Source organism: Anolis carolinensis, chromosome 3 (genome assembly GCF_035594765.1).
Source record: "Anolis carolinensis isolate JA03-04 chromosome 3, rAnoCar3.1.pri, whole genome shotgun sequence".
NCBI lineage: Eukaryota > Metazoa > Chordata > Lepidosauria > Squamata > Dactyloidae > Anolis > Anolis carolinensis.
Genome location: NC_085843.1, coordinates 98030961 through 98045926, shown reverse-complemented (window position 1 = coordinate 98045926; position 14966 = coordinate 98030961). Strand labels below are relative to the sequence as shown.

General features: G+C 36.6%; 1 protein-coding gene across 2 annotated transcripts in view; it reads left to right on the top strand.

The window, feature by feature from the left end:
* Nucleotides 1-14966, top strand: part of cdkl5 (cyclin dependent kinase like 5) — a 117538-nt gene that overhangs the window by 85787 nt on the left and 16785 nt on the right. For both annotated transcript variants that reach the window (XM_008107287.3, XM_003218901.4), the window contains exons 10-15: nt 420-500; nt 1298-1449; nt 1858-2869; nt 5174-5279; nt 7177-7300; nt 10365-10461. In XM_008107287.3, coding sequence (XP_008105494.2) covers nt 420-500; nt 1298-1449; nt 1858-2869; nt 5174-5279; nt 7177-7300; nt 10365-10461 — 1572 coding nt within the window. The remainder of the gene's footprint in view (nt 1-419; nt 501-1297; nt 1450-1857; nt 2870-5173; nt 5280-7176; nt 7301-10364; nt 10462-14966) is intronic.

Sequence of the window (14966 nt, the reverse complement as noted above, 5' to 3'; positions counted from 1 at the left end):
AATAGTCTCTCCTCCTCTCTAAATTTTCTATCGGTTTGTGGATAAAAACAGATCTTATAGTATCTACATATTAACTGGGAAGTGATGGGTGAAGTTAATTCCGCTCACATTCCATGATCTGATAGCTTCCATCTTTTATTAACATATTTCAGTAGCATCCATCATCTCCTGTCCACTCCTACATGGCTAGTATTGATTTTAAAGAAAAATAGACATTCAAATCACACTGTGATAGCATATCTGAATTAGTATTTTCAAAATAATTAATTTTGTGTTATTTATAATGATTATGTATGGAGAATTTCAGGTAGGATTTAAGGTTTTGTTGACTACTATTTCCTTGTGGTTTTTGAGAATACAGATAACATTTTAATGCTTTTTGTAAAGTTGTGCATATATATTATATGTTTTTTATACAGTTCCCAGCAGTTAACCATCCACAATCTTTGGAAAGGAGATATTTGGGAATCTTAAGTGGTGTTATACTTGACCTTATGAAGGTACGAATGTTGTCATTGTTCTTCTGTATTTTTATATTTCTGGTGGCCCTTATAGTATGCTGGCGGTAATAGCAAATGTGTTTAATTTACTTTGTTCACTTATAAACATGTCTTCTTCAAACATTTGAGGTGGTGACAAAAGTTCTAGAAAATATATTTGTTACTGAGTATTCTTGGGACCTATTTTTATTATGTTCCCCTTGTGTCAGCTTGCTTTTGCTCATTTTATGTTGAAACAGCATAAATCACATATTACAACAATGTAGAACCATTTCAAGGCATAGCAGGAACTTGGTTTCTTTTTAGTCGTTAACAAAATTTGTTAATGTATTTATTACTAAGCATGTTAGTTTAATCTACAGTGGTGTGGTTTATACCAAAAATACATTCTGTAGCTTATTGAAGTGTATGAATATATACAGGTATTCATGCAATTTAGGACCAAGTGGTATTTATTAAGTTCAGGGTAAGAAGATACATGGTTCCTGCTCTCTGAAGTAGCCCAAGTTATAGTCTGTAAAGGTGCCAGTGCTACCAATCCTTATGACTTTCCCCAGTTTAAACATAAGGGTACAGCTTGTAATTATACCTGTTTGTAGTTGGAAGGGAGTTAACAAAAGATTTTGGGACTCAACATTTTAGATTCAGGATTTGGAGATAACTATTTTCATGTTGTTGACAGATGGATTCAAATTGTGCATAATACTTTTTATATAATAAATATTAAACATATACTTCCTGTTTTTAATGCTGCGCAGCTCAGCATTGTTTCTTAAACATGAATTTCTGTTCAAAAGAACTTGCTGAAACTGGATCCAGCAGATCGATACTTGACAGAGCAGTGTTTGAACCACCCAGCATTCCAAACTCAGAGGCTCTTGGATCGATCACCGTCCAGGTCAACTAAAAGAAAACCTTATCATGGTGATAGCAACACCTTATCTAACAGGTAAATGACTGTAAGTAATTATCAGTGTCAAAGTTGTTATCAGTCTGTTATTGAGAAGAAGACTAATAAAGAAACAAAATACTTCTAATTGAATAAAACAATTGTTACATATAAAGTTTTTTCAACCTCTGTAGTGAACTTCCTAATGAAGTAGATGTAAGGCTTTTGCACACACATTTGTTTACCAGTACATTCCAATTGAAAAAGCACTCCATTACTATTGACACAGTAAACATAGATGTCTCTGTGACTAATCTTTTCAGTGGGCCCCAAATTGTTTGTATAAAAACAAATTAAAATAGTACTCTCATTTTGATATTTTATGTGTGTCTGGGGTTTGTGCATTTTGATTCTGATTCTTACTCAAGGAGTTGAAATTAACAGGTTTTTTTTGTGTTTTTGATACAGAAATCAAGCTACCAAAGGCAGTGCTGTGCAGTCTCATCATAGATCAAACAGCAAAGACATAGGACTGCAAAGAGAAGAGGCTCTTCCAACAACGGAAAGCTTTCTAAATGGAAATCTTCCTGTAACTTCACATAGTCCTATGCTTTCAAAAAAGTCAAGCAATCCTCCTGGATCTGGAAGCAAGGATCTAGCAAATAATAATGTACCACATCTTCTGAGTCCAAAAGAAGCAAAGTCAAAAAATGAATTTGACTTTAGTTCGGATACCAAGGGTTCAGATGGTCCAGGTACAAAATATCTGAAGTCAAATTCCAGATCTCAGCATAATCGTCATTCATTTATGGAAAGTTCCCAAAGCAAAACTGGTACACTGCAGCCAGGTGAAAGACACAGTCGTCACAGCTATATTGATACTATTCCTCAGTCTTCAAAAAGTCCCTCGTATCGAACCAAATCAAAAAGTCACGGGGCTCTGACGGATTCCAAATCTGTGGGTAATCTGTCTGAGGCTAGAGTTCAAGTTGCAGAACAAAACAACAGTAGATACTTCCCATCCAGCTGCGTGGACTTAAACTCTCCTACCACACCAACACCACCTCGCCATGCCGACAGCAGAACTTTGCTCAGTCCTTCTGGGAGAAATAACAGAAGTGACGGTACACTTGAATCCCGAAGGCCATCTACAAGACATTCCAAAACTATGGAGGAGCTGAAAATGCCGGATCACATGGATGGAAGCCATTCACACTCTTTATCTGCTCCCCATGAATCTTTTTCTTATGGTCTAGGTTACACAAGTCCCTTTTCTTCTCAACAGCGCCCTCATAGACATTCTATGTATGTGAGCCGGGACAGAGTGAGGACAAAGGGCTCAGAGGGTGGCTTAAGCGTAGGGCAAGGGATGGCAGCCAGAGCAAACAGCCTACAACTGTTATCTCCACAGGTGCAGCATAAGTCACTTACAAGGTCTGGTGGCTCTTCACGTGAAGACTGTACAGAAGACACAAACAGGGTTAGTTCACATTGTTGATTTAGAGGCATCTACACACTATCTGTCTGAGTAAACTCTAGAAAATCAAGTTATGCTGCTTTATTGTCTAAAATAGGGTCATGTGATTTATAATTTTTTGAAATTGGGCTTAATAATGCCAAGATAACTCTCCAGAGAAGAGACCTGTGCTCTGAAGAGAGTTCTTGTTTCTGTGTTTCTTGGGATAGTTGAAATGAAACAGCAGATTGTAAGTGCAAAAATGTAAGGTTTTCTATCATTGTCTTCTATCTATCTCCTGATTTTGAAGAACAAAAGCTGGCCCACTGTGCTATTAGATTTACATTTCGTAAAGGTTCTATTTGTTTTGCTCATAAATTTTACATAATGTATCCTTGTAGGTATCCTATCCCAGCAAGTATAACACAGTCCGTCAGCCTGCTTGGTATATGACCTCTTTCCTTTGAGTTTAAATTCTTTTGCCATGCCAAAAAACAAGAGCTTTTCAAACATGTTATGGTCTCCATTCAGCTTTAAACATTCGACATTATGTAAGACATCTCTCCCAACATGTTTTCCTCTGCAGAACCCAAGAACTTGTCAGCCTCATTCAGAGTCAACCAAATGATTTGCTATAATGAATGGAATTTAGGATTTCACTCTTCCTCTTTCCATGTGTTTCCAGAGATTGATGATAGTTGTCAAAAGCTGAGTGAAGTGATGATGTTCATTCTTTCCCCTGCTGTCCACTTTTAAATAAAATGTCACTTATCTGTCATTTTTTTCATAATAGATGTAATGGGTCCTAAATGCTTCTTCCTGAATAATCAGATGCCCCTCCACACAAAAGCAAATTAAAAAAAAGTTTTCATAAACATAGAATACTAGGATAGAACCTAATGTATCCTAAAACAATATACAAGAACTACCCTATAGACCATGGATAGAAAATTTGCAGTCTATGGGCCACATGTAACTTCTAAATGTATATTTAAGAATTTGATTATTAGGACACAATTCTAGACCGGCTGTTAGGACTTGTGGGAGTTGAAGTCCAAAACACCTGGAGGGCCGAAGTTTGCCCATGCCTGGTATATGTTCCTTAGGATATGAAGTTATGCTATTTGAGTACAAATGTACCAACATGTTTATTATTTGAGTAAACACGTAAAGACCTCTTTCTAGCAGAGGCTAGATTTTTGTCATTTAGAAGGAAGACAAACTGTTGCAAGCTCTTGGACTTTATTATAAAGTGGTATGCATTTTGGAATACAGATAGTTCTATAAATTTCTGTGAATGAATAGACACAGCCAGAAAACTTGAGTAGTTGCATTGTCAGTGTTTTCATGAAATAATGTTAGGACTATGCACAGACAATGTAGTTAACTTATATCTGATGATCATGGTATCTGTCTTTTTCATCTACTAATTTTCAACATTTGAGCTGTCCTCCCACTCAAAAGCAAATTTTTACCAAGATTGCTGAGGTGGTATTGTTGTTTATTTGCCTGATTTGATTCCAGAATATAGGCAGGGTTTTCAATATATACCAACATTAAATTGCCTGATTTTTCCTGCTTTTGTCACAAATAATGAAAATCAAATGTACAGAACAATTCACAGACTGCCATGTACTCTGTTGTGTGTAATTTTAAATTGCCTGCAACTTATGATCCCATGAATTTCATAGGGGTTTCCTTCCTCTGAAATATAGCTTACAGTACCATTCATTGGCAGTCTCCCATCCAAGTATTAACCAGGGATGATTCTGTTTCATGTCTAAGATCAAACAGGTTTTGGTGCTGTTAGAGTAGATTGTACCTTATAGAAAATTCTCTACTTCGGGCTACTTATGAAAGCTTTGAGTCTAATTTGCAAGTGAGATGATTTCAGCTGTTTTTAGGAGTGATGGGATCAGCATTGTTTTTAGTTTCAGATTAGTTTCATGTATTTTAGTGCCTATTTTATATAGGTATTGGATCAAGTAGAGAAATAACAGATTGTACTTTTGTATAAATAACTACTTTTCTCCCATTTGATTTCAATAGTTGAATCATTTGGATTCTGTAAAGTGATCACAGGGTCATTCACACAAAAATGTTAAATCTGGTTCACTTTTACAACTCTAAACACTAGTTATGGATTAAAAAAAATCATTTAACCTCAAACTCTTCCTCTCATTTATTGTGGGAAGTAAAATCTCATTTTAACAGATATTAATAAAAACAGACCAAGGTTTGCAGAGCTGTGAACTGTTACATTACTAAACAGGGCAGAATATCCAAGCTGTTTGGTTTAATCAATGTATTTTTCCTTTTTAAATTTAGGGTGGAGTTTACCATGATCAGCATCCAGATGATGGAACATCCACAAAAGAAAATAGAATTCTGTATAATGATCCGGTACCTAGAAGAGTTGGTAGCTTTTACAGAGGTACCCTTATTTACTCAAGATTTCTGTCATTGTTCTAATAAAGAATACCTCCCATTTCACTAAGGAACTGATTTTGCCTCTTCCAGACAGAGAAATACATGATACGTGGGAGAAACCTAATATCCTTTGAACTTCAGGCAAGACTTTAACTGGTAGTCAGTCAGTAGTTTTGTTCTTAAAGTTATTCCTCTCCACTCTTTTGCTTTAGTGTAGATGTGCAGGGTTTGGCAGCACCGTTCGACCCTGGAAGGGGTCTAAGAGACTCCATAGTGGAAATGTTCTATATCCCAGACTTTATTGGACCATAACTCTCTTCATCAGAAGACAGGCTAGCTTGGCCACTAACATCTGGAGTGCCGCAAATTCCTCTTATTCAAATCATTTTAAAGTTCCTTAAGTTTAAATATACAAGCAGCTTTCACTGTTCATGACTTTGGTCACTCATAGGTCCCATGTGGGTTTCTCAGATAAACTGTGATATGGGATTGAAATATATAAACCAAAATTCATTTCCTAGTCATATCTAGAGTAGACCCAGTGAAGCACAGGCATTTACATGGGTGTTGCTTTATCATTCAGCATTTGAATCAGTGTCTCTGTGTTGTGCTTGGAATTGGATTTAGGCCATAGAGCAGTGGTTCTCAACCTGGGGGTCCACAGATTTTTTTGGCCTTCAACTCCCAGAAATCCTAACAGCTGGTAAACTGGCTGGGATTTCTGGGAGTTGTAGGCCAAAAATATCTGGGGACCGAGGTTGAGAACCACTGCTATAGAGTCTTGCATGGACTACTGGAGCCAAAGTACAATTAGGATGCTGCATTAGAGAGTCACTTGGAAATGCTCAACATTCTTACAATCTTTTGATTCAATGTTAGGAGAAAAGTGGGAGATAAATTATGTATGTGTATTATGATCACACAATAAATTCTATAATCACACATCTCCTGTCTTTAGAATATATTTCTTACTTGCAGTATATTCTCAAGTCGCTACTGATATAATAAAAACAGGGATTACTGAGGATACCGCTAGATGTGGTATCCTCAGATTTCCTGCATGTGTATTTAAACTGCCCTAAGTAAAATAAATATTCTGTATGTACGTAACATTGCAGCATGCCAAAGGAAAAATAGTATGTTATATAATATAGTATTTTTTTTCTTTATCATTAACTACTGCTTTTAAAAATGGTTCTGGCTTCTGACTGTCCTTATGGGAACTTCTTTGTCATAATTCATGGGTTCATTAAGTTTCCTTGGTAGCAAGCAGGGTAGAACCTAGGAGCTTCCCAAAGAAATGAACATTAGACAGAGGTGAGGTTTGAGCTCCAAAACATAACATCAGTTTTCTGCCACACCTCCATTTCATAGGAGGCAAACTAATAAGTACTCTGAGTAGTTAAGTGACCTAACCAGGAAAATGGGCCCAAGGTAAAGATAAAAAAGGAGTTCCAATTGTTGGACCATATATTCCCCCATGCACACTTGCACTCACGTGGCAAAATATACCAAAAAAAAACCCCTTCACTCCCAATATTGTCTTATGCTCTTCACCCCATCTTTTTCTTGTTTCCTCTGGATTGCTGGGCCTACTTCAACTCCATGACTCTATATCTTGCATGATGCCCAGAGCTATTTTTGAAAATAAAGATGTTACTGGAGGACATTGTGTGAGTTCACAGTGTACCAGTTTCTCAACGTTTAAAATTTTTTAGAAGACTAGGAAGAGGGGGTAACAAGGACACAATGCGAGTATTCAGGAGTAAAGAGGCAACTGTCAATATTAGATTGCTGGAAATCTCGCCTTCTTCTGCTGTGGATAAATACCAATGTATCAAGTTATTGTTTTATAAAAGAAGTTATTTGGATATTTAACTATTTGTTATTTCTTATTACAGTCCCATCTCCACGCCCAGAAGGAACATTCCTAGATAACAGTGCCTCAAACAGAATACCATCACTACCAACAGAAAGCAGTAGTGTAACAAGCCACTCAAAGAGACAAACTGCTTTTGATCCCTGGTAAGTTGTAGAAATATAACAAATGTTCACTTAATGTTTCCTGTTTTCTTAAAACATTGACTTCTGTGCATACCACTTATATTTCTTAGCATGTCTATCTCAAGCAACAGTCAAACTTATTTTAGTTTTCACAACTTTAGGTCCTTTCAGTGTAATGCCAGTTGTATGTTTTTTATTTCTCAGTATTAATCCTAAATCACTTTTTCAGTGTAAGCCTGCTTATTAATGCCTTTCTTGACTTGATTCAAATACATTCTATTTTTCTTATTCTCAAAGTATTTAGACTGTGATTTAAAGAAAGAATCAAATACCCTAATAATGGACATTCACCTAATTGCAACTGGCAAGAAAATCATGGAGAAAAATGGACCTTGGCAAGGCAATTCATGTTCTTAGCAATAGTAATCACAACCAGGTAGTTAAAATAGGGCTAAGGGAATTCTATGGAAAATGAAGGAACACTTTTTAGCAACTTACACACTAAATATAGCTCTATTAAGGTTTTCTGAGCAAGATGGATTAGGACTATTGTTGAATGTTCTCCAGAAAGGAGCCCATTTTAATTGCTCTCCTCCTGCCACTGCCATTCTTATTCTGAATCAATGCTTATTTTTCTCTGATATCTAAACTAGATCACTTCATCCATTTCCACAGCCTACTCCATTGATCAAATGTCCTTTTTTCTTTTGCATTTCTTAAATCATGCAGGGTCATCTTGATTTAGTAAAATCCTTGCTTGAAGCTCAGTTCCTCCCACATTGTCCCTTCTGCACCATTCTTATCATCTACAAAGATATTCTGTCTTGCCTGTCTGTAGTTTCATGTCTTTAGATTCCTCTCATTTTTAGCCTGATTGACTCAGCTGGCACTAATCTTAGAAAGTTTTAAAGATGTTTTTCAGTCATCATCCGTTTTAATTTGTCTGTCCCCTTTCACATACCACTCTCTCAACTCTGAGAAACAAAGTAGATGTGACATTTGTTGTGCAATTGATCATTGTGCATATTTTAATAAAGTAAATAGCAGCCACTAGTGAGAAGGGAATGTTTAGGTCAGTATTTGACTCCAGTGTAGACCCAGTCAAACAAACTGTTCTTGTGACTTGTCTTTCCTGTTTTTAAAAATGCTGCTATAACTTCATATTTTATACTGAGTCATTTTCACATTTTGAATTAAAGTCCATTCCTTGCATATTGGTTTAGTTTCCAGTTTGCTTGTTCTAACCTTTCATCTGTTGTTTCCTTAAAACTAATGCTAGCCAGGCCTGCAGAATAACCAACACTGAATGATATTTTATGTTGATTTGTCATGATATAGTCATGACAACTAACCAAAATATACTGAGAAAGAGGGAGGGAGGCTGTGGAGGGAAAGAACTCATCAAGCGGCATGGGTTTGTCTCTAAGAGAATTAAGACAGGATATGGAACTGACACTGGCAGGACTTTGAGCTTTAAGATGCAAAGATTTGAGCTGAAGTAGAAACGGATTTCAATTTGAGAATAGAAGGTAGAACACATATGGTTTGGGGAAACTTAAAGTTCAGAATATTGCTATTTATTATATTTTTATACTGTGCCTAATCAATATATTCCAGTTGTTGTTTTATACCTGTCTCTGGCTCTCTGTCAATACTGAACTAGAGTAATAGAATCATAGAATAATAGAGTTGTAAGAGGCCACATGGGCCATCTAGTCCAACCCTCTGCAGTGCAGGAAAGCACAATCAAAACACCCCAACAGATGGCCATCCAGACTCTGTTGAAAAGCCTCCAAGGAAGGAGCTTATACCAGACACCAAGGCAGAGAGTTCCACTGCTGAACAGCTCTTACAATCAGCTCCTAATGTTAAGGTGGAATTTCCTTTCTTGTAATTTGAACTCATTATTCCTCGCCCTAGTTTCCAGGGCACCAGAAAACAAGCCGTTCCCCTCTGCTTTATGATAGCCTTTCAGATATTTAAACATGGCTATCATGTCTCCTCTCAATTTTCTCTTCTGCAGACTAAACATCCTCAGCTGTTTAAACCACTCCTCATAGGGAATGGTCTTCAGACCTTTGATAATTTTAGTTGTCCTCCTCTGGACACTTCTAGCTTGTCAATATCTCTTTTAACTGTAGTGCCGAGATCTGGACACAGTATTCGAAGTTAGATATAACCAAAGCAGGATAGAAGGGCACCATGACTTCCCTCGATATAGACATTATATTCCTTTTCATGCAGCTCAGAATCCCATTGGCTTTTTAAGCTACTGCATCACACTGTTGGCTCATGTTCAGCTTGCTCTCCACAAAGACTCCAAGATCTTTTTCATATGGACTGATGTTGAGCCAGGTGTCACTCATTCTGTATCTGTGCATTTCATTTTTTCTGCCTAAGTTAAGTATCCTACACTACTTGTTGACATTCATTTTGTTAGTTTTGGCTCTCTCATCTGTTGAGATCATTTTGAATTCTGATCCTGTTTTTTGGGGTATTAGTTAATCCTTCCAATTTAGTGTCATCTTCAAACTTAATAAGCACACGCTCTAAAACAATGGTTCAAGGCCTGTGGGTCCTCAGATGTTTTGGCCTTCAACTCCCAGAAATCCTAACAGCTGGTTAACTGGCTGAGATTTCTGGGAGTTGTAAGCCAAAACACCTGGGGACCAACAGGTTTAGGACCACTGCCCTAAACCTTCATTTAATTAATAAAGATGTTGAACAGCACTGGGCCTAGGAGAGAACACCCCACTCATCACAAAATTAAGAGTAACCATTGGTGAGCATCTTTTGAGTTCGGTCACTTAACCAATTACAAATCCACCAACAGTAGTATATTATAGCCCACATGTGACTAGTTTGTTCTCAAGTTAATCCTTCATATTAAAAAAAAACCCACACAGCTACAAGACCACTATTAAGGGGTCACTGTGAAACTCAGTCACCCAATCCAGCAGATAGATAAAAAAATTATATAAATGTTTATAAATTCCATTTTATTCTTATAACATATCCCTTTCTCTCAATTATTTTATAAGATTGTGCATTGTAAAGTAAAACTGTTTTTTTGTGTTGTTTTAAGGAAAAGTCCTGAAAATGCTCATTCAGAACAAATGAAGGAAAAAGAAAAGCAAGGATTTTTTAGGTCAATAAAAAAGAAAAAAAAGAAATCTCAATCTGTAAGTATCTGTTTTGGTTCCTAAAAATTGTGTACAATGTTGATAGATATTAGTTATAGATTGTATGTGCGTGGCCTATGACTTTAGTGACACACATATGGAGATAAAGCTATTATTTATTAGTTTGCAGATCAAGATATTTACTCTAATTAATATACACATGTAAGCTAGAATTTGAAGAGCTACTTAGGCTTACACAAGAGGCTCAGTGTAATTTTTACTTTTACTTTTAAATATTGAATTTCCAAATTGTCACAGCTTTCTTTCAATACTCCTTTTACTTTTCAGAAGAGGTTTTCTATATAGTGAATTAAGGCAATATTGCAATTCAAGAAAAATACATTGAATTCCTCCAGAGTTTAGCTTCTTTTATTTTTATTTATTAAAACATTAATGCCCTATGATATTCTTTATCCAAAAAGGATCCCTGAATGTATATCAACTGTAAGACATTTCTAACATCTGCCTTGCAATACAAAGGACTTGAAACACCAAGAAAAATTGATAGAAAGAATGAAAGGGGAAAAGGGGGCTTGGTAACCCATTTTTTATGTTCCTGTCACCGATAGCTGAATGCCAGAGGCAGCTAGATTTCAGCAGAGGCAATGAAAGAATCTTCCTTGCTTCTATATTATAGCTTCATAGAAACACAGACTCTTAGAGTTGGAAGGGACTACAAGGATCATCTACACATGCAAAGCTAAAGCACTCCTGTAATAGACTCATCCAACTTCTGTTTAAAGTCCTCCAAAAAATGGAGTTCACCCCTCCCAGGTAGCATGCTGATGACACTCAGCTGTACTGAATTCAAGATGCCAGTGATGATATTGGCATTCCAAAACAGATTGAGACTTCCAAGATTAGTCTGCCTGAAGATTTAAGTCTATGCTAGAGACGCTCTGTTTTATGTATCCCTGGTGGAGGCACTAAATCGCATTCATGGCATGAAAGTTGCAGTCTTACCCACAATGGGTTACTCCTATTGTAAAACGACTTCTCTTTAGTGGCCCCATTAGCACTGTTTTTGACTTCGTTCAGGCAACAAACTAAAGCATGGGTTTGGAATCTAATGACTCTATCGAGTCTGCAGTCACATGATTGTGACTATTTTAACTTGTTGTATTCTAATTTTTTTAGACTGTCTTTCACCATTTTAAAATTGAAAATTGCTTTAAATTGCTTCCATTGTATATTGCCCTGAGATCTGTGGAAATAGGATAAGTGTGACAGCAGAGCCAAAGGGTCTGCCCACTCACACACCCCTTGATATCACGGCTCACAATGTTGATGAAAAAGGCTGAATAGGGAAGGGAAATGAGAGTTTAACCAAGATTTTTAATTGCATTTGCAATTGGAAGTTAGGCAGTTTGCTGAACAAAGGAATGGAGGAAGCCCAATGTTTTAGTTCAGGGAGATTATGAAACAGATAAAAATTACAAATAATAGAAAATTGGATGTTTTTAAAGGCTTCTCCTCTTCTTGAGTGGATTCTTCCCAGAGAATTATGTGGGTCTCAGCCACCTACTACCTGAGATGCTAACAAAACATGTCTCTGCATTTCATGAGCCACTATAGAATTGCAATGGTGAAACTTGGAAAAGTTTCCTGAGCATACAGTGTGCGGGTGAAAGTAAATAACCAAGATGGAGGCTCCATTGCCGTGGAATATAAAAACTTTATTTAATAAATAAGTAAGGTTGGTTTTCTGATGGCTTTAGGCTTTAGGTTTGCTGCCAATAACATGCTAGTTCTGAGGAGGAGACATAACAGTATTCCACATCAGCATAATATGGTGGAAGGATTTAAGCACCTCAAAAAGAAATAATAAGAAGCTGTAGTTAAGCCTGACCAATGCAATAATGGACAAAAACTAACTTGAAACAGTTGTGTAATGAAATTTGCTGAAATGAAAGTTTTGTATGACATTTCATTTTGTATTTTTGTATTTGTATTTTTCCTTTTCCCATGAGCATCTGAAAATGTACAGGAAAAGGGGGAATTCTAAAAGCAATTGGGCAATAGAAGAATTAAACTGGATTTGGAACTGGGGACTAAAATGATTGTACAGGCAGTCCCTGATTTGCAAACATCCGACTTACAAATGACTCAGAGTTACAAACTAGGGTGAGACAACAAGAATGAGTTATCATGGGGAAAAGGTGTCTCAACTGAAGCTTTATCACCAATCCTTGTTTCCACAACCATCCATGTTTTTCAAAATCCAATTATCACAAGGACAGAAAGTGAGGTGAAAGCAGCTGAACAGGGGCATAGACAGCAAAGCAAACACCACAGGTGTATTAACTCTTCCCTATACTATATGAAACTTACATATATATTTTGTTTGCACTTGAAAAATGTAACTGTTCTGACTTACATACAAATTCAAGAACAAACTTACAGAATCTATCTTGTCCGTAACTTGGGGACTGCCTGTATTATACATTTATTAGGTAACATATTGGTCATTTAACTTTGTTGCAGAATAAACCAGTTAATTAGCCAATCTTATTTTTGAGGGTGTATTTGAATGTTTTGCCTGCATGCATGTATATGCTAGCAGAATTCAAAGACAGCTGTTTTAGTCTGGAATATCATTTGAGAAAGTAGTCTTGTTCTCCCAGTTAGTCTCCAAGGTGCTATAAGATCTCTTTGCATACTGCATAAATATGCTGTTCGTTTTGGAGAAAAATGTGTTGAAAGCTTACAATAAAAGTCCTATGCATTTGTAAACAAAAGAATCATAACAAGTGATGCTTTTTGTAATATTATACTTGCAGAGGTATTTTTCCTTCTAATTTTGCCAATTTATCATTTAGCTCACTGGATTGCCCTTTGGTAATCTTTCAGTGACTTTCAATACCATTAACTACAGTATCCTCCTCAACTGATCCTCTTGGATAGCATTTGGGGGGCACTGTTTTACTGTAGTTTTCAACCTGGCGAAATAAACTCAGCTGTTCTGAGGTAATCCTGGTTTGACACTTTGTGGATCCATCATGGTGGGCCTATGGGATCTATCAGGATTGAAACTTAGATCAGAAAAAGCAAGAGATATTCCTAGTCAAAAGGGAGATTGTGGAACAGAGATTCAGTCTGTGTTGGATGGTGTTAAACTCCTCATGTTCCTAGCTTGGGTGTACTCTTGAGCCTGCATGCCTCCAGGAATATGCTTGTATAGTTATAACGTCTACCAGCTGTGGCCATTGATGGAGTTACTACGGTAAAGCTGACTACAGTGTCACATTCATTTATTGCAAACCATTTGAATTACTATAACCCTATCCATGTGGATCTGCCTTTAAAAAGTGTTTAGAACAACTTTTCCAAAATGCTATTACAGCAGCTCTCTTAACTGGTGGTGCATTCTTCTTATAGTTCTGAGTCTTGATTGTGAGTTTTCAAACCCTAGCTCCATACTCTTCTGCCTGAAACATTACCCATCTATATATGAGTCCACGACCTCTAAGGTTCTTAGGGTGGGTTCTCTTGGTTTCACCACAGTCACAGGCATATCTTGTGGGGACATGTCAGAGGTTTTTTTTTGTGGCTACTCCTGTGCTGTGGCACTCCTTTCCATAGAATGATCAGTATGGCGTCCCTCTCTGCTCTCCTTCCACCAGCATGCACTTTCTTATTTAGAAAGGCTTTACACTATTCGCTTGTTGTTCCAGATAGTTCATTGTGTGGGTGTATCTTTTACTTTCATGGTTATTGTTATGATTTAAATTATTTTAAGCTGTTTAAGTGCCTTGGATCCCATACTGGGAGAAAGGAGGAAGATGAAATGAATACATAAGTGAATAAATAATCCCCAAATCAAACAGAGTAACACTGAAATTGTATTCAATGTTTTTATTTTACCCAAGCATTAGCCGCTGTATGCTTCTGTCAAAATTGGATTACAGACTGACTTCATGTCTTACATACTTTCTGAAATTTTAATCTAATGGCCATTCTAAAATCTACTATAGCTTGGATACCACAAGTTACAATTATAGTGACTTGTCTGTTCTTATGATATTTAATGTTCATTTATCAACTCTATATGTGTTAAACTACCTGCATGCCTTTGCCATTTTTGTCAAGCCAATATTGTTTCATTTGTACTGCTATAATCAATCATGGGATGCAACCATGAATTTGAAAAAAAAAAAAACTTCCACAAAGGAATTTGGGGCTCTGAAATGAATTGAACAATAGATAATACTGAAATAAATAATTTTCTGTTTAGATTTTTTAAAAAAACAGAAAGGCATTAAACCTAAGTAAACATAAGTCTTCATGTTATGATATTTGAATAGTACATAGTCTATTCTGCATAGTAGCTCTCTGCTACTGTGCCTACTACAATGCTAGATCAGCATACATCACTGTTATCTGACATCAAAATTGGTAATGGAGCATGCACGAGACTTTTTGTGTGCCAGTATATAGGACTGACCTAAACCAGTGTGCCTAACTATTGTAGCAAATCAGTGCAATGTAACTTGGCATCTAACAGG